Below are 25,000 nucleotides of genomic sequence, written 5' to 3'. Positions count from 1 at the left end.
TTTGGTTATTGTTATACTGTGATAAATGCTGGCATAATAGTCAACAACACACAACAATACTGTTCCTACCAATTACAGTTACTTAAAGTTAACTAATTTGTCAAAAAATTATACAGTATTAGCTTGATTTACATAATCAAAACGAAAGTCATAAACCTTATTGTCTCAATTTGGGTGTATCTAGATTAAGGATGCCCAAACTAGGTCCTGGAGGGCCATTGTCCAGCAGATTTTTGCTTCAACTAGCCTCAACACACCTTCATGGATGTTGCTGGAAAACCTAAGAGCTTGATTAGCTAGCCCAGGTGTGTCTCATTGGAGTTGGAACTAAACTATGCAAGACACTGGCCCTCCAGGACCATGTTTGGGCATCCCTGATCTAGATCTTGTCATTGTGCATTTGTTGTGTCATGTTGTTCCCCATGTGTTGTGTTCCATGTGCTTCTGTTTATGTCATGTGATTCCTTTGTTCTGTTTTCTTGCCGTTTGTTAATGTTTATTAGTTCCACCTGTGTCACACCCCTGTATGTCTTCAGTTTAATCATGACTTGTGTATTTATCTTTCGGATGAGACGTTAAACTAAGGTCCTGGCTGCCTGTGGTCATTAAAAATCTCATGGCACTTCTCATAAAGAGTAGTGGTGTAACCCAGGTGTCCTGGCCAAATTCCCTCCATCAGCCATTATCGATCATGGCCTCCCAATCATCCCCATCCACCAAATTGGCTGTAACTGTCTCTCCACTCCACCAATAGCTGGTGTGTGATGAGCGCTTTGGCGCTGTCATCCTGTGGCTGCCACTGCCACACTGGTGGTGGTGTGAAGATACCACCCACCCCCCCATGATTGCGAAGCACTTTGGGTGTATGGCCTTACACAATAAATGCACTATATAAATACACAATAAGTTACATTGCATTACATTACATTTATATTCCTTAGTTCGAGTTATTTGTATTATTTTGTCACAACTTCTTGTCCTGCCAGTGTTTAATGTTGTCCAAAAGGGATTTATTTTTTATTACTTTGGCCTCTTTTCTTTTTAAATTTGGAAGTATATTTGGGTGTGGCTGCTGGAAAACTGAAGATTAGCCCCTTTCACACATACAGACCCTTCCGGAAAATTACCAGCAATTTTCAGGAAAGGTCTATGTGAACAGGCCCTTTTTGAAAACACTGGCAATTTTCCTGAAAGATAAGTTACTGGTAATTTACCGGAATGCTGCGCTGTGTGAACGAAGAAGGAAAATTTCCGACAAGAGCGCATTCATGTCTAGAACACGCTGACGTTCCTACCTAATTAATAATATAAAGATTACAAAGATATACAGAAACATTTGGCCTTTTATTACAATATATAAATAATTTTTTTTTTAAATGTCATTTTACGTTGCAGATTTCCCCATAAAATAAAAACCACCCGCTTCAAATGTTATCACTCGATTGAATGGGCGTTATCAGTGGTTATCAGCTGATAGATATGGGCCTTTTGCACTTATTGGTAGGCTCAGAAGGTTGTTATCATCCATTCACATGGTTAATCAGCTATACTAATAGAGAAGACTGCAGATCCAGAATTGGTTTTACATTACTATGATGGTTGGGTTTAGAGTTGGGGTAGGGGTAGACGTTAATAAAATACAATTAATGGTAAATTTAATAAATAATGTAAATAATTCTTGTTAACTTCCGTCCACAGCCATATGTACAGCTGATTAACCATGTGGATAGCCCCTACTAGCCCATATCTATTAGCTGATAACCACTGATAACACCCATTCAATGAGTGTTAACATTGGAATCAGTTGATAAAAACACTAAATGTTGCATGACTTTAAATCAAACAATAACCAAAACTGATAAGCCAGAACCATGCAACCTTTACTTACCACACATAAAATGTTCTGTCCCATTAAATATTATTTAGCACAGTAAACATCAGACACATTTCCGTGAACAGCTTCAGCCGGGGACAGGCCACTAAATAGCGGATGTCTGGTTAGTCTAATGAGTTACTAAACAGAGATAAATGATCCTCCGCTGATGTGGGCATGCGTGTGACCATTAGCAACAGGATGTGAAGCTTCAATCTGAGTTGAAAGGTTGCCATCTTCCTTTAAAACATTGCAAGGGTAGGTAGAAGAAAACATGACCCGCTTGTATCAGAACGTGTGTGGCTTTTGTGTTAGTGTCAGAAATGAATATCTTCTCATCAGTACCTTAAAAGCTGCTGTAAGACTGTGTGTATATGTGTGTGTGTGTGTGTGTGTTATCTGCAGGCAAATGGAGGCAAACACAGAAACATCCCTGAAGGGTACACAAATAGAATGCCTGTTAGCTGTTTGTGCTCCATTTTGATGGAGTCCTAAAATTAAAACTTCATTTTTCAGGATGCGAGAAAGCAGCAAATCAGTCAAGCGTAGCTTTGCTTCCTCTCCATAAATACTTCTCATCTACATTGTCTTCAGCATCATCTGCTTTATACTGTACGGAATAAACTTGGATTTTGAATACTGTTAGTAACACTGTTACTGAATATTCTCACTTATTTAGTTTTTTACAGTTGTACTGTTTCCATTATAACTACTGATTTTAACATAATAATAATAGTAATAAAAATATTTTTATTATTATTATTATTAATAATAATAATAATAATAATAATAATAATAACAATTGCAATAATAATAGTAATGGCAATAATAATAATAATAATATGTTGTTTTCAATCACATGATTCTGTTGACGCGTGGAATTTAGATGGTGGGCAGGAAGTTAAAAAAAGGAATGGGATACATAGAGGAAAGTCCTTATTTTTTCGATTTATATCGAATTTCAAAGAAGATATAGATAGACAATAACCACATATGTTGGGTATGATCCTTATATTATAAAGAGGGTGGAGTTTTCTACTGAACTAAAAATGTATTTGCCTGTCATTGATGCGGTACATACTGTATGATTACGTTAGATGAAAAATACTATAGTAAATACTATAGTGTTTGAAAGCATACTATAAATAATTAATGTTTTTTAAACTGTTATAGTACTTTATTAAACTGTTTAATAAAGTTTAATAATTAAACTTAAAAATTAAACTGTTGTAGTACACTGTAGTAATACACAATTTATCCGTTTGGCTTCAGTTTTCTACACTATAATCACAATGCACCACAGTTTACACCCAGAAAGTATTCATAGCGCTTCACTTTTTCCAATTTTTTTTATGTTACAGCTTTATTTTTATAATGACAATTTGAAAAAATATTTTTTTGAAATTGTTGCAAATTTATTAAAAATAAAAAAACCTGAGAAATCACATGTACATCAGTATTCACAGCCTTTGCTCAATACTTTGATGATGCACCTTTGGCAGCAATTACAGCCTCAAGTCTTTTTGAATGCCATAAGCTTGACACAGCAGGTGGCCAATCAGGTTGGATGAGAAGTGACAGTATGCAGTTATTTTCAGATCTCTTCTGAAATGTTAAATAGGATTTAGGTCTGGGCTCTGGTTGGGCCACTCAAGGACATTCACCAAGTTGCTTTGAAGCCACTCCCTTGAAATTTTGGCGGTGTGCTTTGAGTCATTTTTCTGCTGGATGATAAACCATCGCAACAGTCTGAGGTCAAGAGCACTCTGAAGCAGGTTTTCATTCAGGATGTCTCTGTACATTGCTGTTTTTTTCTTTCCCTCTATCCTGACTAATCTTCCAGTTCCTGTTGCTGAAATCCATTCCCACAGCATGATGCTGCTACCACCATTCTTCACTATAGGGATGGTATTAGCCTCTGTGATAAGCTGTGCCTGGCTTTTTCCAAAAGCATTATTTGGAAATACTTATTATAATAATAATAATTATTATTATTTATAATGATAATAATAATAATAATAATAATAATAATAATAATAATAACAATTATTACTATTATTATTATTATTAGTAGTAGTAGTAGTAGTAGTAGTAGTAGTAGTAGTAGTAGTAGTAGTAGTAGTAGCAGTAGTAGTATTAGTATTAGTATTATTATTACTGTTATTGCTATTATTAGTAGTATTATTAGTATTATTAAATAAACTGAATATTCACAGAGTGAAGACTAAAGTTATGATGGTAAAAATCAAACTTTATTGTTACAGAATTCAAGGTACATTTAATTGGTGTTTTAAATAGTACAAAAAAAATTAAAAGTATGTTACAGTATTTACTACTATACTGAAGGCAAGGCCGAAGCTGACTTTTACAGATGTTTATTTATTTAAAAAAAAAAAAAAAAAAAAACAGTTCAACCACACCAGGGTAATCCACAATCAGAGTCCGGAAAACAGGCCAAAAGGTCAATAATGATGATAGCTGTTCCAACCAGGCAAAAGGGCAATCCAAACGAGAAGACAAAAAGCCAGAGGTCATACATGTGGCAGACAACGAATAGCAATGTTAATGGAAATCTGTCTGTTAGACAGTAGAACCGGCAATAGTTTGTGAAGTGTGTTTTTTTATGGCCAGGCTCATATAGCTGTGTCCTATCTTTTTGGTTTCTGTTTTCACATTTCGGCAAATATCATATATATTATTCTGATTATCGGACATGTGTAATTAGGGACCGAGCACCGAAACGGTGCGTAGGCCCTATTGGAATTGCTCCGTTTATTATTATTCTTCTTCTTCTTCCGCGGAATGAATCGCGGTTTTGAGGGGCTAAACATGCCCGAAAACTCACAAAACTTTGCACACGCCTCAGAAGTGGCGAAAATTTACGTTTGTTATGGGCTTCGGAAGTAGGCGTGGCAAATTGACTCGACAGCGCCACCTAGAAAAATTAAACGGACGAGCCCCTGATATATGAATCACGCACATGCACGAAAATTGGCACACAGCTCAAACATGCCAAAACATACGAAAAAGTCTCTTGGAGCCATATCTCAAACCCAACAGGAAGTCAGATATTTTTAACTTCCTGCGGCGAAAAAATGGCGTTTTTGACATTTCCAGGCGTTGTATTTTAACGAACTCCTCCTAGGGATTTTATCCGATCGACACCAAAATTGGGTTTTGTCATCTAAAGGCCTTGGCGATGTTAAATTGCGAAGCTTTAGAGTTTTTGTCGATGGGCGTGTCCGTGGCGGCCTCGCAAACTTTGATGATTCGCCACAAAACAGGAAGTCGTTATAACTCGGACATGCATTATCAGATCTGCCTCAAAATTCACATGCTTGATAAGAGTCCTGATCTGAACACGTTTACATGCCAATATCCAGATACAGTTATAGCGCCACCTGCTGGCCACAGGAAATGACATGTTTTACATCGTAACAAACTCCTCACACAAATTTTTTCGTATCAGCACCAAATTTGGGTTGTGTTATCTGAAAGCCCTAGGGATGATATATTGTGAAGATGTAGAGTTTTCGCAGAGGGGCGTGTCCGTGGCGGCATGACAAACCTCAACGCTTCGCCATGGAATAGGAAGTCCTTATAACTCAAGCACACAATGTCCGATCTGCCTGAAACTTCACATGATTGATAAAAGTCCTCTCCTGAACACATCCTCGTAACAATAATGAAGTGGGCGTGGCAAAATGACTCGACAGCGCCACCTATAAAAATTAAACGGACGAGCCCCTGATCTACGAATCACGCACATGCACGAAAATTGGCACACACCTTAAACACGCCAAAACATACAAAAAAGTCTCTTGGAGCCATATCTCAAACCGAACAGGAAGTTGGATATTTTTAACTTCCTGCGTCAAATAAGTGGCATTTTTGCCATTTCCAGGCGTTGTATCTTAACAAACTCCTCCTAGGGATTTTATCCTATCGACACCAAAATTGGGTTTTGTCATCTAAAGGCCTTGACGATGTTAAATTGTGAAGCTTTAGAGGTTTTGTCGATGGGCGTGTCCGTTGCGGCCTCGCAAACTTTAACGATTCACCACAAAACCGGAAGTCATTATAACTCAGGCATGCATTATCCGATCTGCCTCAAAATTCACATGTTTAATATAAGTCCAGACCAGAACAAGCTTACATGCCGATATCCAGATACAGTTATAGCGCCACCTGCTGGCCACAGAAAATGTCATGATTTACAAAGTAATAAACTCATCCCACAAATTTTTTCATATCAGCACCAAATTTGGTTGGTTGTGTATCTGAAAGCTCAAGCGATGATATGTTGTGAAGATCTAGAGTTTTTGCAGAGGGGCGTGTCCGTGGTGGCATTACAAATCTCAACGCTTCGCCATGGACCATAAAGTCCTTATAACTCAACCACACAATGTCCGATCAGCCTGAAACTTCACATGGCTGATCAAATTCCTCTCCTGAACGCATCTGCATGCCAATGTTGAGTCACAGTCATAGCGCCACCAGCTGGCAGATGGTAGTTTGGCTTATAAGTCGGCCACACAATGTCTGATCTGCCTGAAACTTCACATGGTTGATTAAATTCCTCTCCTGAAGACATCTACATTGCAATATTGAGTCACAGTCATAGCGCCTCCTGCTGACAGGAGGAAGTTTGGCATAAATCTGTGATTTTCTCAGGTTCTTTATATATATCGGCTTAAATATTGTTGTTCGCTGCTCTCTGTCATCCTGAGGCCACCGGGCGGTGGTGAGCCCGGATGCGAGGTCCCTATCATCGCTGCTTGCAGCTTTAATGTATTTTGTGGTTTAAACATCTTAAAAAGAATCATTTGATCTACAATGGATGATGGAGAACGACATGGTAGTCTGCATTGCAGTGGAGAGATCAGAGCTGCTGGATGTACATGTTAAATCATCAATAGAATAGGAATGGCGTAAATATTCTTGTAACCTACACAGTGTTTATCTTACTAAAGCACATCATCTGATTATGCTTAAAAATTAGTATGTCTTCTATGAAATCAGTTAGTATTTATATGCAACATAGGCTCATTCAGAAAAATTATGGCGGTATAATGCTGTGCCTTTCATGCTTACCAGCTGACTGCTTACCTCTGTATGGATGGCTTTTCTGCTGTTATCAGTTTGCCCAGTTAGCTCGCCATGTACAATCTGTGCTTTTGAAAACACTAGTGGTTAGGTTTAGGGAAAGAGGAGGGTGGGTCAGTCGCTCAATTGGTCAGTCAGTCAGTCAAACAATCAGTCAACAGCAGCCTCTGGTGGACTTGCGGGAGAAATTTGAGATCTCAAAAAGCATACACAGCGGCCTCTGCTGGATTGGTGAAAGCCAAAACTGCAAAAAACTTTGCATATTTGGTGCTCTCCAGAAATGTATATAGAGGTACATTTTCAGAATGAGCCTGGGTTGTTTATATGTGTTTTAAATGTCTGAAACTTAAAATAAGTGTTATTTGTTTAAAAACAATAATATAGTTTGATTAATAATGTGCTGTGAAAATCTTTCTCTGGATCAGTGCTAGCCATCAGGGAGAGCAGCTGATCACATGACACACTGAACGTTCCAATCACATCACTGTGATCGTAGGCTCCAGGGATCAGTCAAGACTGATCAGACTGGTGTGATTATTCCCATCAATGGGTTAATACATAATTATTATTTTATATAGAACTTGACAAGAAAAAATGCTTGGCAAAAATGTGATTTAACATACAAACCTTACATCAAATTCCTCCATCTTGCAAAAGCACTGCTATAAGGTTTAGCCTTGCTTTGCCTTGTTGTCTGTATCTGAATTTGGTATTGTTTTAGATTGTATAGTTTTTAGTAATCAAATCTCTGTTAGCAAATCTGGATTTCATTTCCCATGTAATGTCAAGCGTGATCCCAATGACTAAACACCCTCTGGCTCAGCATGCTACATTAACCACACCCAAAACTCACACTATTGGTTGAGCTGAGAAGTAACTGACATATCTGTGTGAGCCACCCTCAGTGTTTTGATGTGTTCTATGACACTTATAATGTCCTGGATGTCCATTTTTGTTATAAAATCCAATTGTTGTAATCTTTTTGTGAGGATTTTATAGGTGTTGCGTGCCAAATGTGCCCAAAATAATAATTAATTTTGCAAGCTGCTGTATGCAAAATGTATGTGTTTGAGCATATTTATTATTGCACCAGTGACATGCAAAAAGGCTGCTCTGAGGATTAAAAAACTATATAATTTGACTGTCAAACAAAATATACACGTTTGCCTATATACCATCTGCCATGGGGAGTCTTTTTTTTAAACTTTGACAAGGATTCTTAATACTTATTAAATTGATTTGACATTGTTATTAACCAATGATAATCTCTGTCTGTCTGTATGTTTTTTTTTTAATACAAAGTGCTGTATGGAAAAAGCTGATTTTAATTGCTTGCAAAGGGGCCAGGCGTTTCAGACTTGTCATTATTGCTTTAGCCTGATGCCTCCCCAGTGCAGCGCATGACAGAACTGGGTTATCTGTAGGGTTTCAGGTTCATGTATTCTCCGAATTCACCATTTGTTAAATACATTCTCTTTTAAACGTTTGAAGCTTCAACTTTCATTTGCACAAGGCCTTGATTAAACTTGCATCACATACTGTAAAGGATTAAGTGTCAAAGAAATAAAGAAACTAACGGACTGAGTGTTGGCAAACAATAACTTTTGCTTTGTGCTGTTGTGTCTTATCTCTTTTATATTTTGTTTTATTGTTGAATGTTTTCCAAGATTTTTTTGAGAGATACTTGATTGATTTGTTTATTGTTGGGTCTTTTGTAACATGTACTTGACTTCTGTAGTCATTTTGTCAGCTTAAACCTAGGCTCTTTCAACAGAGTGGCCGCCCACTTGTTCAGTGCATGTAACATCCCAGAAATGTTTTTGTTCGATTTATTTTTTCAATAGACATTTTAAAAGGTTGTTGTAGAGGCAGACCAGTAAGACATAAGGTGAATGACAACATTATAAACTTAGATTTACTGTAAAAATGTATTCAGGATTTGTGTAGCTCGATCGATAGAGTATTCAATCCCAGGGAACTTGCATATTGTTAAAATGCATGAATTGAGTAGTCTTAAATCATGTTCCAGAGCCTTTGTAATGTAATGTGTATTTATATAGCACATTCATTGCGTATGGTCATACACCCAAAGCGCTTCACAATCATGAGGGGGGTCTCTGCACTGGTGGACCAATGTGTAGCATCCACTTGGATGATTCAACGGCAGACACAGGACAACAGTGCCAGTGTGCTCACCACACACCAGCTATTGATGGAGTGAAGAGACGGTGATAAGCCAATCCGATGGATAGGGAGGCCATGATTGGTAAGGGCTGATCGAGGGAATTTGGCCAGGACACCGGGGTTACACCCCTACTCTTTACTATGGAATTTCTAATGACCACAGATAGTCCAGACCTTAGTTTAACATCTCATCCGAAAAACGGCACTCACTGACATTATAGTGTCCCCTTCACTATACTGGGGCATTAGGACTCACACAAACTGCAGGTTGAACACCCCCTGCTGGCCTCACTAATATCACTTCCAATAGCAACCTAGTTTTCACATGTGGTCTCCCTTTCTAGGTACTAACCAGCCCTGCTTAGCATCAATGAGTAACCAGTCATGGGCTGCAGGGTGATATGGCTGTGGCCATAAGAAAATGCAAAATTGGAATGTTAATTGTAAATAAAAATATAAAACCAAACTCTTATGTAAAAAGCTAATTCACTACCATCAGACTTTTCTACCAAAGTCATCAGCTAACGTTTTCACAATTTAAAATATGTTGTGTAATATTTTGCAGCAATTATAAAGGGACAATCATTAGCGAAATGTATTTTTTAATATTTATGAGTCTCCTTGATCTGTGTTGTAGCCCTGTTACTGCAGTAGCTGGTGTTGTCAGGAAAATTTCTCATGCACCTTTGTTTGTAGTGTGGTCCTGAAAAACTCAATTTAAAGGGCTAAATGGCCCTTACAATTACCTCTATGCCTTTACGCAAAAGATAACTGGAACACCTAAATGTAAATGTGCAAACCAAGGGGTAACAGTAAGGGAAGGGGTAGAATTGGGATTGGTCTTAGTTTTATATAGATCATTTCAATGCGTGGATGTCATTGGCCCATAAACAATTCCTGCTTGATGTTAAACTATTTCCTACCTGTAACAAGAGGCAATTCAATCATAACTTGACTTTAAAACAGCTGTCATAACATTATTTATTAATATTTGGACTTTTTTGGATTCTCAGAAGCGATGGAAATTAAAAATGTAAAACAGGAAATACTTTAGGAGCCTTGTTATCGTTTATATCCCTTACAGTGGTCTATATATCAGTATTACCAAAATGTTCGGAGCTATTATTCCTAGTCCCCCTTGAAAGCTAAGTGGGGGCGGGCCAGGTTTGTACTTGAATAGGAAGTCTTCTAGAAAAGCTAAAGCCCCTTTTAAACTCGGGCCAAAGGTTCTGTTTGCATAACCATTTCCTTTAGCGATAATCCTGTCCAGTCAGCACAGAAACAGTTTAATTTTTGCAGTGTGATACTGATAACGGAACTCTGTATGATTGCAATACAAAAGTACCACTCATTGCCTTGGTAACATAAGTGTTATGTTATGCATCCTCTCATTATGGATAGTTTTGTTTTTGTGACTCATTTTTCCTGATATTTACTTTGTTAAATAAGAGAGAGTTAATAAATAAACATTCATTTGTAATCATGCCGCTCTGGAACCTACCTGGCTGTTTTTAGAACTGTTCAGCATGATAGTGGAAATGTGGCTAAGGTTTCTTTTGAAAGAGGCAGTAATGTAGAATATACTTTGGAGGATAAATTAAATGAGTCCCTACTTTCTGAGGTCATAAAAGAAAAGAGTAGGCATGTGACCCCAATATAGTGGCACCATTTTTCCACTAGCCATGATGGCTTTCTATCTAGTCTGACATGTACTTATTGTACTGATTAAAGTTGTGCTGCAAATGCTATAAATGGAGCTCATAGCATATTGTTACATCCAGTATACTGTGAAAATTGTAAAATCAGTGTGAAATGCTGACTGTTTAGAATATAGGAATGCCACATTTGGTGCCTAAGCTTTCCATACATTAACTAGATGCTGTTTGGCAGATCTTCTTATGGAAAAGAAGTGCTCCCCTCAATTGAACTGGCAGGAGAAGGCAATTAAAGTTTCTGCATTAAAGGCCTCCCTCTAATCAACAATTCTGGAACAAGTCCACTGAATCTAATTCCCAGCTAGACATGAATGAAAGGGTTTGTATCTTATTCAAGATCTCAGAATGAGTTATCCAAGACGCCCAGCAATGGCACGCATAGAGTCATTGGGCTTTGGCTGACTATAAGATATATTTTCTTGTTAAGATCCATTGGGATGAATGTCAGTGTTTATACTCTGGATGTTGCTGTAATGAGGATAATAATGCTGGTAGTTCAGTCTAGTGTATGTGTAACGTATGGATGTGCAGTCTTGTGGTAATTGTTATTGATTTAGCTGTGCCGTTTTACTGCGGTTGATACAATTGTTTTTGGTCGGCGTTAATTGTGTCTCATCTTTTATGGTTGCTTTATTAGATTTGGTAGGGTAATGCATGTTTTATTGAAGGACAACTCTGCCTGGAGGTCTGTGAAAATCTTTGTGTAACTAGGGTTTTCGAAATGGACACAGCTGTAAACAGCAGAAGGTGGTGGCTAAGTAGTTAGCATTGTCGCCTCACAGCAAGAAGGTCACTGGTTTGAGCAAACTCCATTTCCAGGTGGAGTGTGCATGTTTCCCCCACAGTCAAGAGACATGTGATATAGGTAAATTGGTCATAGTGAATGAATGCGTGTATGAATGAGAGAGTGTATAGGTGTTTCCCAATGCTGGAAGGACATCTGTGGCACAAAACATATGTTGGAGTAATTGCTAAATCATTCTGCTGTGGTGACCCTTGATAAATCAGGGACTAAGCTGAAGCATAGTGTGTGAGTAATTCTGTGCGGTGTATTGATGGACCTGTTGTGATCCGAACACTCATTGCGGTCAGTCAAGAGGATTGAGGCAAAGCAGGACCACAGATGGTTTAGTGCGTCAGGCCTGACTGCTTTTATGGTGTCAAGTATTTACAGGGAGAGAATGGCACAAATAGCTTTCAAAAGTACCAGGGCTGCACAAATGAATTAAATAGCATTTTTTTAAATTGCTGAATTTATTGAAGTGTGAAAGAGCGATGCGTTTAAATTAATATTATGTGAATCTGAATAAATTAGGATATAATTGATATAAATATACTACTACTGTATTTGTGTATGTATATTGTATCACAGTTTTTATTTTCAATCGCTTATAAGCGATTACCCATACTTTAGATACTTTTTCTAAACTCTTAACACAGACTCACACCTACAAAACACAATTGGCCAAATGGATAATTTTCTTCTCAAAAATTCATTTTGTTAAATATACTAACTTTTCATTTCAAAACAGAACACATCTTTCTCTGCACACACTAATTTACCAAAACACTGGAAATCTGGCTCAAAATTAAATTATTCTGTCAAAGAATAGTACTTGTTTTCACTTCAGAAGGTTTATGCAAAGTATTGTTGACATTACAAAACTGCAGAGACTTTTGTATTTCATCTTTACAGGTATTTGCATGCAAAACATGCAATCCACTGTTTTAACACTAAGTTTCTTGATTGGCAACTGTATGTCCACATGTACAGTAATGTTCACATTCAAAAGCATTTCAGTTAAAAAACAAATATGTTTTTTTCCTTTACTGTTTTTTACTTTATTTTTTCCCTTTACTGCTTACTACAGGAGGTACAGTGGCAACTCGTTATGATACAATTAAAAAGTTTTACAGTATTTCTAATGCTGTGTTCACACCAGATGCGGTTTGTGTGGATAAATTGCGCTATTCACGCGTAAATAGATGAGTGTACATTTGGAGTTAACTCGCTTCTTTCACGCGTCAAATTCACTGATGCTGCTCTACACCAGACGCGGAAGAAGTGTCAAGCGCGAGTGATTTACAAGTTAAGTCAATGCAAAGACGCGAATAGCATTATAGTATCTATAATAGTAGAATACAATACAATAGTATTTGCGGTGTGATACGTGTGAATGAGGTGGCGCGAATGGCATGATTCGCAAGAATGAAGCGCCGCGAGTTAAGAGTTTTGCGCAATCAGCATGTTTAACGTGAGCATCGCTTGTGAACTTTAGTGGACATTCCATTCCAAACGAATCGGCGCTGTTTTTTAGCCTTTATAAAGCACATAAACACAGCTATTCTCTCAATAAAATCCATGTTAGCCATTTAGCAATAAAGCTAGTGTCACTAGGCATACAGAAGCCCTCCCCATCATGTGAATCCATGTATGTTGTGAAGTAAATTTGACGCAGGAATGAAGCGGATTTGACGCATAAATGAAGCAAGTAAACTCAAAATGTTTACATTTCTATTTACGCACAAATAGCATGATTTATATGCGCTTGGCGTGTCGGATGTGAACACAGCATGAGCAATAGAAGTGGATTTGTGTAATGGGCAGGGCTTCTGGCTGTAGATTTTTGGTCTAACATGGAGAAAACAACTGTGTTTATGTGCTCTATGAAGGCTGAAAAACAGCGTTGACCCATTTGGAGCCGTGTCTGAGTCCACTAGATCCTTTTAGAGGTGCACCCAGCTCCGTGAGTTCATCAACTCCTCTAGAAACTATACCTGGGTGTTGGAGGCTTTCAGCAGTGCTTTCTCTGGTGTCGGAAGGAAGATTTCCCCCCTGGAGCACCAAAAACTGGAGCTACGTCACAAGCATGGCCCGACAAGAGAAAGCTCCTGATTCCTGATTCTCCTGAGTCTCATTCTTGCACATCGCTCCGCAGGATATCTATTCGCGCCATTGCATTGACTTAACATGTAAATCACTCTCACTTGAAGCTTCTTCCGTGTCTGGTGTGAACGCAGCATTACAGTGAACTAGATATCCATGAAACACTCAAGAGTAAAATAAAATAATAATAATAATAATAATAATAATAATAATTATTATTATTATTATTATTATTATTATTATTATGATTATCATCACTATCATTATCATTATTATTATTATTATTATTATTATTATTATTATTATTATTATTATTGTTACTAGAAGTAGTAGTAGTAGTAGTGTTGTTGTTTTAATAAAATGTTTGGTTTTTCAAAGATTGTTAATAATATACATTTCACATTTAATTTGCAATACATGTTATTATGATCTTGATAATGCTTATTAATGTTATCATATTATTGTTTTCAATATTATTAATATTGTTGTTGTTGTAATATCACAACAATATATATTCATCATGATCAGAGTCATTAGACAGAGATCTGACTGGAGGGAAAATCTAAATATTTAAATGAATATCTCATTATAATATAAGCTGTTTCCATCATACCAGATGACAATTAGTAAATCTCCCATAATGCACCGCTATTGCCTCATTTTTACACTTACGTGTATCCCAGTATGCATTTGTCTCTGGCCGTGTGTTCATCTGCACTCGCCAACAGGTTGCAATTAAAAGCCTTGTCACAGGTCTGCATGCTCCTCAATCATGCCGGTGCTTCTGGCCGCCCGGTTTTCTGGCGTCTAGCTCCGGCGCATCCATCTGAACAGAAGGTGTGTGACAGCATCTCGAGCTCAAATCCGTTAGGCCACGAAGTTCGTTGTGTGTTAAAGCCTTCTGGAAATCAAATCGCAGGCCATAAGGAGTGGAAGCGATTTGTTGGTGTGATGAAGTGTTTTTGAGAGACAGGCTATTTCAAATATTGGCCTGATGTAAACTAACCAACATTACACAACAGTTGACTCACGTTCGATTAGCTGAGCGACACCACAAGAGATGTAACTGAATAGAAACGATTTAAACCGTGCCACTGAGTTGACACTTTGACGTCATTTTCTCTCGTGTTGACAAAGCAGCCACGACAAAAGAGAAACGTTCCTATTGAATCATTTCAGCATTTAATTTCAGACGTATTCACACGGGCTGCTTCCGCACACGATTATATAAGTTGCTTTTGATTATTAGAACCATCTCGCATTCAAACAAGTCAACATTTTTATTATTCAGATGCCAGACTCATGCATTATTTAACATGGAGAATCTGTATAAACAAGCTGCGGAGGAAAAAAAAACATTTTCGTCAGCAGTGAACTGTCTTCCATCACTTCACTTTTGAAATGCTTGGTCTCAAATGTTCATAAGTTCACAAGAAGTAATGTTTCCCCAAGCGCTCCAGCGCTAAATGTCCTCATGGGGTTTGAATAAGGGCCTTTCGTTAAACTTGCTGCAGAACTTGCTGTACGTGTGGAATTTGCCATCCCACTATTTCTGAGAAAAGCCTCACGATTTTTGAGGTTGATACAGCATACTGCAGGCATAATCCTGCTTATCACATGAAATGAATAGGAACGCTTTCTTTCAGTCAGCAGAGTCGTGTCTGCAGATAACAAAAGGTGTGTCATGTGATTAGCTGATGTGAGTTTTATTAAAGCTTTGATTCTGATTCCTTAACAGTTCCGTACATTTAATTATTTGCAATAAATCAAACTAATTACTATTGTATTTAAGTACATTGTTTTGGATTTAGTCAATAACATCCATGTGAAAAAACTACGATTTGATTATAGCCATATTAATGTCAAGGCAAACTCGGTGGACTGTGGCAAATGCGACTGCTGTTGTCACGTAATGACAAAACCAATATTTTAATTATTATTAGTATGATTTTTATTTGAGCACCCATTAAGGTTAACTATGGCTGATCTGAATGTAACTGGGTGGGTATGGGCCTTGAAGTCTAGAAAATTGAAAGAAATTATCTAGGGGGCAATTTTAAGCATTTGGAGTGTATAAATAAAAATTATTTAACTCAATCTATAAACTCTTAATACATATATTTCATATATACAGATGAAGTCAGAATTATTAGCCCCCTGTTTATTTTTCCCCAATTTCTATTTAACAGAGAGAAGATTTCAACCCAGGCTCATTGTGGAAACGTAGTCCCGCGGACGTTTCTGGAGACCGCAGAATACGTCCTGGCGGGTACGTACGGCTGCAGTTTTTGTTTTTGCGAATCCGCAAGAGGCCGCTGTTGTGCGCTTTTTTCGCATTTCAGACGCCTCTCGCGAGTGCAGTTCGCGCCCGTGCTGTTCTCGCGTGAACCCACCAGAGGCCACTGTCTGACTGACCAGATGATTGACTGCGAGACCGGCCAATCAGCTGACCCGCCCTCCTCCTTCCCTGAACCCAACCAATTTTACCGATTGACCCGCTTCCATAAACCCGACCAACAGTTTACAAAAGCCGTCCAAAAAAATAAAAGCCCTGATTTTTTTTTTCTACTGCATTTTCGGATTTCACCGCATTCTCACCCTGTTACGAAACTCTTTCACTTAATTTTTGGGATTCTGTTTTTGTCTTACCTGATTGCTGGAACCGCTCTTCCCCGGACTCGAAATCAGTCGCCGTGGTCAACTCCTCTCTGCATCTCGAGCCTGCCGACGTACACGGTGAGCTGAGTGGACAAACGGGTTGCAGTGGGGAAGACCCTCCACAAGGAGGTAAGCGGCCGGCTGGCCGACCGGCAGGCAAGCGTGAAAGGGAACAGCGTCACACCGCCCCGCAGCGTTCGCTTGAAAAAAATAAAGGACGTCTCCAGAAACGTCCGCGGGACTATGTTTTCAGAATGAGCTTGGGTTGGAAGATTTTTTTCAACACATTTCTAAACATAATAGTTTTAATAACTCATTTCTAATGACTGATTTATTTTATCTTTGCCATGATGACAGTAAATAATATTTGACTGGATAATTTTCAAGACATTTCTATACAGCTTAAAGTGACATTTTAAAGGCTTAACTAGATTAATTACGTTAACTAGGCAGGTTAGGGTAATTAGGCAAGTTATTGTATAATAATGGTTTCTTCTGTAGACTATTGAAAAATATATAGCTTAAAGGGCTTAAATATATAGCTTAAAGGGCTTAAATATATAGCTTAAAGGGCTTAAATATATAGCTTAAAAGGCTTAAATTTTTATAGCTTAAAATTAGCTATAATAATGTTGTCCTTAAAATGATGTTTAAAAAATTTATAACTACTTTATTCTAGTCGACATAAAACAAATAAGACTTTCTCCAGAAGTAAAAATATTATCAGACATACTGTAAAATAGCTCTGTTAAACATCATTTGGGAAATATTTAAAAAGAAAAAAAAACTAATAATAATAATAATAATTCTGTATAAAATATATAATTTTTTTTAATGAGCTGAGATCTTATTTGTCTTTGTCTTCAAAAGATTTGAATTACTCTTATACAGAAAACTGGAATTTCAAGAGTTCACACTTAGCTGATGATAGATAATAAAGCTTGTTTGGCATGCTGTCCCAGAAGAGAGCCCCGAGCTTATAAGATCCTTAAGCTCTGGGCACCCTCCTGTTGGCAGGGTGAAAGGAAAGTTTGAGCTGAGGAAGTTCTCAGTGAACTCCCCCGGCTTATTAATGGCTAATGACAGATTATGGGGATAGCTATAGTGCTTACTAAGAGCTCATCTACAGTGCAAATTTGATATGGTCAAATTACTTATGTTACGTGTTTTTAGATTGTGGGAGGAAACCGGGGAACTCAGGGAAAACCAATCCGAGCGAGAGAAAGTGCAAGCTCCAATTAAAAAATGTTAAATGTTCCATTAAGGACTTTTAACCAAGGATGTTTGCACTGTGCTAATCACTGGGCCGCTGTGTCATCCAATCTAGGAAAAGGAGGGAGGAGTAGGGGTGGGAGGGGAGATTCTTCAAGATGAAGATGCTGAAAATAAAAAACGTATTTACAGTGAGTTAGGAATTGTCTGATTGGTGAATCATGTGATAGCTAATGCGGGACTAGATGTGGACAATTATAGCACATGATCCTCTCAAAATTTGTTTAAAAATAAACTTCACATCACATAAAACAAGTAATGTTTCCATCCAATGAGTCAAAGAAAACAAAATTTTAACTTTCAGATTAACTGGTGCCAAATATATAGATATATAAAAATGGAATTTGCTGAGGTAGGAGAAACCACTGTGGGCCTTTTATAGTTGCGTTTCATGCAATGAATTCATAACGCATTCACATTTTTTCTTATCCTATACTCACACTTTCAAAATGTATGCATATGCTGGCATTCCATTAAACTTTTTATGTTCCAAAATATTCCAAAATGCACATATAAACAGGTGGATGTAAATATAGCTATTGTGATGTTGCTGCCCATCCTCTCTTTTGAAGTTCCTCACCTTGAAGTTCTCCTTATTTCACCTTCATCTTCCACTCTATTCATCATCCTCTCATTTATTGTTGTTTATTGTCAGATTGTTGTTGCATGATCATCTACTTCCAATGCTCTTTCAGAACCTGTCTAGTCCAGTCATGTTTTGTTATTTTTGCCCCTGGTCAGTTTGACTTTTTTTATTTTATTTTTTTTTGTTAGCAAGCTCTAGTCCTATTTTGTTTTGGTTTCTAATGCTTGGCTGCTTTTCTTCCCGAGCTCTGCAGCCTATGCACAAGCTGAATATTAATATCTTGCAAAATAACTACAAAAATATTAGGTATTTTTGCCATGGCGAAGACGAAATAAATGATTTATTAGTTATTAAAAATATTATGTTTGAAAACTGATCGCCTCTATATTATAAATACTTGAACATTTTTTTAAATAATTAAAATTTCACAGGATTGCAGTGTATAATAATAATGAAACCAGCGTGGACATTTCAGCAAGACAATGTTCCAACAGTGTAAATATGTTGATGGTTCTGTGGGTTTTGTCTATCCATCTGATCTTTATTTTGCATTTTCTATTGGATTCATGTCAGGTGATTGGCTGGGCCATTTTACAGCTTGCTTTTCTTTCTCTGAAACCATTTGAGAGTTTCCTTGGCTGTGATGTAGATCATTGTCTTGCTGAAATGTCCACTCTGGTTTCATCTTCATCATCCTGATAATGTAGATGCTGGACTGAAGTGGCTTATATTCATTTACAATGAGAAAAGGCACTACTGAGAGTTTTCAGCTGCTGTTTGGACATTCACTGCCTTTCTACACCTTCCTTTCTTCATGTGTTCAATTCTTTTTCCCTGCTTCATTTAATTGTATTACACATAGCTTCATTTGTAAACTAATTACTGTAGATTTGTTTTCTTTTTATGCTGTATATGGATTTATTTGGTCATTGTCAACATCTGGTGTTTAGATAGAGACAGACAGACAGACAGACAGACAGACAGACAGGCAGACAGACAGACAGATAGATAGATAGATAGATAGATAGATAGATAGATAGATAGATAGATAGATAGATAGATAGATAGATAGATAGATAGATAGATAGATAGATAGATAGATAGATAGATAGATAGATAGATAGATAGATAGATAGAAGATCGTTGGGTCGCTGGTTCGATCCTTGGCTCAGTTGGCGTTTCTGTGTGGAGTTTGCATGTTCTCCCTGCGTTTCTGTGGGTTCCCTTCGGGTGCTCCGGTTTCCCTCACATTCCACAGATATGCGATACAAGAGAATTGGGTAAGCTAAATTATCCGTAGTGTATGAGTGTGTGTGTGTGAATGTGTGTGTGTGGATGTTTCCCAGGGATGGTTTGCGGCTGGAAGGGCATCCGCTGCGTAAAAATGTGCTAGAGAAGTTGGCGGTTCATTCTGCTGTGGCGACCCCGGATTAATAAAGAGACTTAGCCAAAAAGAAAATGAATTAATTAATAAACAAGAAGACAGAATCCATAAACAGCTCTGTATATACTGCATATAATCTTTTATGAGCTCAGGATTAACATGAAAAAGTCTTCTATGCAGCATTTTCACACACACGCTAATGAAATTCTTCTCCATCCTCGTCTGCTTCCAGAAATGACCTGGACATCTTCCTTGCTGTTTATAGTTTACACAGTACCTTGCTCCCCTCGGTCCTTGAACAAGGACACACGCTGTAAATATCCACCGCCACTCCAATGTCACCCCAGCCGCTTGCACTTTTTTAGATATATATTCCCAATTCCAGCCGTTGGAAACATTGAATGAATAAATGCCCGTGATTGTCTGCCAATGGGGGACAACGGTGGGCAGCAGAAGTGTTTGCCATTGGGGGTAGGACGTTTTTCTGGTAAACACATTGGGTTTTTTTGTTTTTTTCCTCCCCTTGACACCACATGCAACGATCTACTGCTGATAAATGGACTTTTTTCGATGCAGGAAACCCTCTAACAGTTTGTCAGGCTGCCGCAGCAGAGGATCATGGGTCACAGCATGCTATGCCTGAAGGCGTCTATACAGTAGATGGGCAGTCAACCGAAACAGAGCCGATTTTAGACCCGTCCCTATTTTCTCCCTTGCTTTCACTCTGTTTTTCCATTCTATAGTCCATGCAGGCATCGATCAGGAGCCAGGAAATCCAATATTCTGCACCGTTCTCACTCCCACTATGTGGCTGTGCTGCGTTATTTGCATTCTTTTTCAGTATGAATGGGAAATCTTTATAATAATGATGATCCAAAGGGTGGGAAGCATTATCCCGCTTAACCTTTGATTCCAGATCTGGGAGAATGGGAAAACAAATCTGCATTCGTGTGAAGCGATGACCTCAGTTCACCCCCACACTGCTGTATTTTCCTGACAGAGACGTTGTGTTGTTATAAGATGAGAGTTGTTGCGGGCTATGCAATTATATTCTTACATCTCAATTCTAGTGTATGAAATGGGGAGGGGAAAAAACTCCAAAGCGTTAATCGCAAACTGTTTATCACATGGCATTTATGGTGTGAAAATGAGCTTGAGCTGTTTCTGGAATGTAATGCTTGGTTCAGATTTTATTAAAGTTTTTTTCAGTGTGTCAGATTGACTACTAAATGGACAAGAGACATGCTGGACTGCATATTGTTTTCCAGTCAGACATTGCTTGTTGTTTTTAAGCATGTTCATGATGTCACTAAGTTTGTCCCGATCATTTTTTTTGCCCTAGATTCCGAGTCATTTGATTTTTAGTATCTACTGATACCAAAACTCAATCAAATACTTCCATAATACATAAAAAATAATAAAGATCCAGGATGTTCCTTATTCATTCATTCATTTTCTTTTCCACTTAGTCCCTTTATTAATCTGGGGTTGTTAGAGCAGAATCATCCCTCCGTTATCACACAATATGTTTTTCACCTGCTTAGTTTTGCTTACGGTTATTTTTGTCAATATGATTTAATTATCTTTTTTTTTTACAACATTGCTTTAATATGAGATTAACTCTCCGTTTATGTGTAGTTAATCTACGCGATCTCACAGCAATTCATAACTTTTAGATTTAGTGGCTATTTCGTTTGAATTCATACGATCTAATTCGTACAATTTAGTATAATTTGCTCATCCCCCAATGACGGTTGAGTTTAGGGTTTGGGTAAGGTGCCACGCCTCCTTTTTAAAATCATACATTTTTGTACATCTGAACTCGTACAAATTCATACAAAATAGCCACTAAACTGACAAAACATAAAATACTCACGTTTCCTTGTGAGTTCAGGCTGGTAAATTGTGTTTTTTATTCATATAATCATATTGGGAGTTAGTTGCACAACCATCAGACGGAGGGATTTCCACCTACTGTATGCCCCTGCTGTACCCAAAAACGTACCAACCCTTTATTATTGTGACTGTTACACCTCTGGAAACCATATAAAGTATGCATCCCCCAGTGAGTGCTGGGAAGAGACTAAAAGAAACTGAACCACAAAAACTCTGGGGTCGGTCAGTTTGAACATATATAATTTCAAATGCACTTGGTGTGCATCAAACAATCCTGGAAAAAACACTGTTAAAAAATGGTGTTTTAAATGAGGTTGTGGGAGTAACTGTAATTCTAACTGTGTTCTTTTTCTTTTTTTCAGTTCAGCCGATGAGCAGTTTCGCTGGAATACCCAAGGTAAATGTCTCTCTGCTTCTTTTTTTATTTTTGTAATTATTTTTCAAATTTTGCTCTAAGGCATTTGTCTTGCTTTTTTTGTGAACACATTCATAACCATACTGAATTAGCTCTGCTGCAGCATGCAGGATCATTGCATCATCTTGAATTTCACAGTTGGGAAAAAAAACTATTGTAAAACGTTGCAGACAATTATTTTTTTTTTTTTGGATAGATGTAGTTTTAAATATGCATAGCATATATGTAAAACTAAATATACTGTACACAGCTATTTTCAACCAAAATCTCAGTTTCTGTGGTTTTATTGGGTGTTGTGTTTGAGTAAAAGGTCAATAAGTGTTTTATTCTATACAAAATATATAATTTCTTCCAAAACTGAAATAAAGATTTTGTCATTTGAAACTTTTTTCTTTTCAGATAATGACAGTTGGTCAGAATAACACATTCTCATTTGTTGTGATTGAAAATTGGGTTATCAAATATTGATTTCTAAAGTTTGGTATTGTGTTATCTAATAAACAGGTCTTTGTTTTTCTTTCATGCATGAAATGATCTAAATGACTATATAATTATGTGTTTGAGCAAACATATATATATTTTTTACAATTATTTTGTAAACTGCTGATAATATGTTTTTCTAATTTAAAATATGTCCTTAATAAAATTATTATTATTATAATTATAATAATAATAACAACAATTCTTCTTCTTCTTCTTCTTCTTCTTCTTCTTCTTCTTCTTCTTCTTCTTATTATTATTATTATTATTATTATTATTTATTTATTTTTTCAAACACCAAAATACTTTATATTTTATATTCAGAATTGTATAATTATATATTTTTATATTAACCAATATTTAACCTCAACAGTTTTAGGAAAGCAATATTGTTGTTTTAGCTTTAATAAAATAAATGTTTATTTTTTGTACAAAAATTGGAAGGTATTATCTGATCTTTAATAGATTACATTTTCGTCAAACACGTAAAAACATAGGCTAAATGAAGTGAAACTGAGAATGTGTATGTGTGTGTGTGTGTGTGTGTATGCATGTATGTATGTATGTGTGTATGTATATATATATATATATATATATATATATATATATATATATATATATATATATATATATATATATATATATATATATATATATATATGAGCAACATCACACCCGTAGCAGTGCAATACAGCTGTATATTGGCACTGGTGAAGATATACAGTCATATTAAAACAAACACTACAAGATTACTGTGGTATGAATACAGCACTACAACATACAAAAGAGAGAGAGATCGAATTAGAATGTCACTCACCTGTTTTATAATGAGTCTCTGTCGCCATGTTGTGCGAATGTCAACCATCTTTGCACTGCTCAGTATGACGCTGATGGCTGCCAACAAGCTGTATTTCCAAAATTAGAAATATTTAAAATAGATACTATCCTTATAAATAAGCTGCATAGTTGCAATCTAAATGCCTACATTCTCACCAAAAAAAAATAAATAAATAAAAAAGTACATTATGTTGTCCAACAGCTGCAATATTTGTCATTGTAGTGAGTTTATTGACTTTATATGATCTGTCACTCTATGTGGGCGAAGTAATAAACAAGGGTGAAGAGGCTGTACGAGTGTTGTTATTTACTAGTTATACACACACTAGTAATATACACACTAGTGATATACACAACTATAGACTATTTTCACGTATCTATTGTGATTAAATCGTAATCACAGCTCTAGTACTGTATGTTTGCTTTAATCATCTTTAACCCAACACATTTGTCCCACTCTTATCCATCTAAAGTGAGACGATTCCCAGCTTAGCATCCTTCTCTCTAGCCGTATGTGTGCTGCTTTAGTTCATGGGTTAATCTTTTGTCTTAGGGAGCTTGTGTAACTCTTTATCCCTTGGCAAATGACCACACACTGGCACTAGAAGAGTTGGCAGTCAGATCTGAAACAGAACAAGAATCACGGCGGTTAACAAGGTCAGACAAACAGCCAATTAAGTTCAATCTTAGCCTGTTTGGATGTTTAGTGAGCTGATGATCAGAGAAGGTCAGAATCCGAGTATAACGAATGAAGCTTCAGGAAGTGGCTTTGGTGTAAATGCGATTAACCTCCCCTTTGTTTGTTTTTCCAGATGGACAAAAAGACATCGAGGATGAGCTAAACACAGGTTTGGAGCTGGTGGATTCATGTATCCGCTCCCTGCAGGAGTCCGGGATCTTAGATCATCAGGAATACGTCACAACTGATAGTGAGTAGATTCTACATTCGCTTATTTGGCTGTTTTGGAGAGCCTGAGTATGTTTGGGTTGTCCATTAAAGAGACATAAGCCTAATCCTACCAATTAGCAAAGAGATTTTGACCATTGATTTTGATCTTAGAACTGGACTACTTGGCTGAGAGTCACACTATTGATGTTTGAAAGGAGAGCATTAGCTGACCTTCATGTTAACAGGCCAGAATATATACAGTTGAAGAATTACACTCCTGAATTATTAGCCACCCTGTATATTTGTTTCCCCAATTTCTGTTTACCGGAAAGAAGATTTTTTTTAACACATTTCTAGACATAATAGTTTTTATAACTCATTTTTTATAACTGATTTCTTTTGATGTCTTTTGATGGCCTGAGTGCTGTCGTAATAATTTGGGTAGTTACACTGAAATGGGTTTACTACGAGGCGTGGGATGCCTGACACCAATGAAACACTAAAAATAAACAGTTCAATAAATGATGACCTTTCCCGGAAGTGTAAACAATGGTAGAATTTATTTACAAAGGTGATGCTAAAAAACATCCAGTGTAAAGTACATGTACAGTGACCCACTTCCCAAAAAGATATGTACAAGAAAAATAGCAAAAATGTACAAAGTACTGTATCACAATAACAAAACAAAATACGAAGACTTACAGTTGAAGTCAGAATTATTAGCCCCCCTGAATTATTAGCCCCCCTGTAATTTCTGTTTAAAAGAGGAAAGATGTTCTCAACACATTTCTAAACATAAAAGTTTTAATTTATTTATA

At 37.0% G+C, this 25,000-nt stretch overlaps 1 protein-coding gene across 11 annotated transcripts in view; it reads left to right on the top strand.

Annotated features, from left to right (window-relative positions):
• The window catches only part of ctnnd2a (catenin (cadherin-associated protein), delta 2a), a 579,694-nt gene that overhangs the window by 235,617 nt on the left and 319,077 nt on the right, over positions 1–25,000 (top strand). For all 11 annotated transcript variants that reach the window (XM_073940674.1, XM_068217203.2, XM_073940678.1 and 8 more), the window contains 2 exons: positions 21,924–21,958; positions 24,106–24,222. In XM_073940674.1, the coding sequence (XP_073796775.1) occupies positions 21,924–21,958; positions 24,106–24,222 (152 nt within the window). The remainder of the gene's footprint in view (positions 1–21,923; positions 21,959–24,105; positions 24,223–25,000) is intronic.

The sequence above is a fragment of the Danio rerio genome, chromosome 24 (assembly GCF_049306965.1).
Source record: "Danio rerio strain Tuebingen ecotype United States chromosome 24, GRCz12tu, whole genome shotgun sequence".
Lineage (NCBI taxonomy): Eukaryota > Metazoa > Chordata > Actinopteri > Cypriniformes > Danionidae > Danio > Danio rerio.
Note: the sequence above shows the minus strand (reverse complement) of the source record. Positions and strands in the feature narration are given on the sequence as shown.